General features: G+C 40.5%; 1 protein-coding gene across 1 annotated transcript; it reads left to right on the forward strand.

Annotated features, from left to right (window-relative positions):
- Nucleotides 1–592: 592 nt before the first annotated feature.
- Nucleotides 593–1,540, forward strand: LOC101967651 (olfactory receptor 51G2). The gene has a single exon (XM_005342101.2). It carries the CDS (start codon nt 593–595, stop codon nt 1,538–1,540), a length of 948 nt encoding a protein of 315 aa, XP_005342158.2.
- Nucleotides 1,541–1,761: the final 221 nt, after the last annotated feature.

Here is a 1,761-nt window from a genome sequence, read left to right on the forward strand (position 1 = left end):
GTATATATATATATATATCCCAAACCATTCCTCATATCTTCCTGCCATACTTGGTACTTGTGATAACCTCAGTGCCTTTCAGAATAAAATATGTATCCAATAATAACAAGGATTCAGAGACTATATTAATCAACTTACAATTTATACTCTAATTCCCAAGCACCTATGAAACACAAGTCCCTTTTCTTGGTTTGTTTAGAAACCTACCTATATTCTGGTACTGAAAATAATATAGCTCATAAATGTGGGATCTATGTTTTTCAACATGAAATTGTACTTAACTTTCAAGCTTTTAAATATCTTCAAGATATTATATATCATTACTTATTATTAATAATCCAAATATGGTATTGAAAAAATAGGACAAACCATTAAGAAGAGCGTCAGCACTTTTTGACAGTCAAAACCTCTAAAGAAATGAAGTTCAGTACTGTGAGAAGACAAAGGGCAATATTAACCTGCGGGCAAGAACTAAGGGCATGTTGTGCTGTACACTAGGTAAATGCTATGGAAAAAAGAACAACAACAAAAAAAAAAAACCCAGCTTTTTTCTTTCTTTTACAATTTTCCTGGCTGATTCCTTCCCAGAATTATGGCGATTACTAAAAATAGCAATGTCAGCAGCTTTTTCTTCATATTGATGGATCTCCCCGGACTGGAGAAGGCTCACTACTGGACAGCTATTCCTGTATGCTCCATCTATGTTCTTTCAGTGCTGGGTAACATCACCATAATGCACATTGTCAAGTCTGTGCCCCGCCTCCATACACCCATGTACCTCTTCCTCTCCATGCTGTCAATGGCTGACCTGGGCCTCTCAGCTTCAACACTGCCCTCGATGGTAGCTGTCTTTCTCCTGGGTCGCAGGAGGATAGGAGCTACACCCTGTTTTATGCAGCTCTTTTGCATTCACACTTTCTCAGTCATTGAGTCAGCTATTCTGCTGGCCATGGCTTTTGATCGCTGCGTGGCTATCCGAGAACCTTTACGCTATGCCACCATTCTCACAACCAAGCGCATCTGGGCCATTGGGCTGGCTGTTGTGACCCGCAGTGTGACCCTCCATCTGCCCTTGCCTTTGCTCCTGGACAGACTGACGTTCCAGCCTGTGAGTGCTTTGTCTCACTCTTACTGTGTTCATCCAGATGTCCTAAGGTTGTCCTGTTCCAGCACCCTTGTCAACAGTGGCTTTGGGCTCTTTGTCATGCTCTCCACTCTGGGGATGGATGCTGTGCTCATTCTTCTGTCCTATGTACTGATCTTGAAGACAGTATTAGGCATTGCCTCCAAGGCTGAGCGGTTCAAAGCTTTTAACACCTGCATTTCCCACATCTGTTCTGTACTTCTATTTTATACCCCATTGGTTAGCCTGTCCATGATCCATCGCTTTGGAAAAAAGAAACTACCAGTTCAGGTGTATATGCTTCTGTCTTATCTTCACTTTCTTATGCCTCCAGTACTCAACCCAATTGTCTACAGTGTCAAAACCAAAGAGATCCGGGTCTACATTCTAAAGATGCTCCACCCCAGAAAGCTCTGACTCACAAAGATAAAATACTTTTGGTGATTCCTGAATTCTAAACAAAGGCTAGTTATAAACTTCTCAAGGAGGCAGAAATTGTGTTATTTCCATTTGATTCATGAGTTGATTCATTATTTAAAAACACTAACTTAAGTCCAATGGGGTATTACTATTTCCCCAGCTTTAAGAACTAAAACCGTTCAATGAAAAAACCATATTTCTCATTCTATAAAAGTCAA

The sequence above is a fragment of the Ictidomys tridecemlineatus genome, chromosome 4 (assembly GCF_052094955.1).
Source record: "Ictidomys tridecemlineatus isolate mIctTri1 chromosome 4, mIctTri1.hap1, whole genome shotgun sequence".
Classification (NCBI taxonomy): Eukaryota; Metazoa; Chordata; class Mammalia; order Rodentia; family Sciuridae; genus Ictidomys; species Ictidomys tridecemlineatus.

What these genes read in the sequence shown, in the direction of transcription:
- LOC101967651 (XM_005342101.2), top strand. Translation starts at nt 593, where the DNA reads ATGGCGATTACTAAAAATAGCAATGTCAGCAGCTTTTTCTTCATATTG.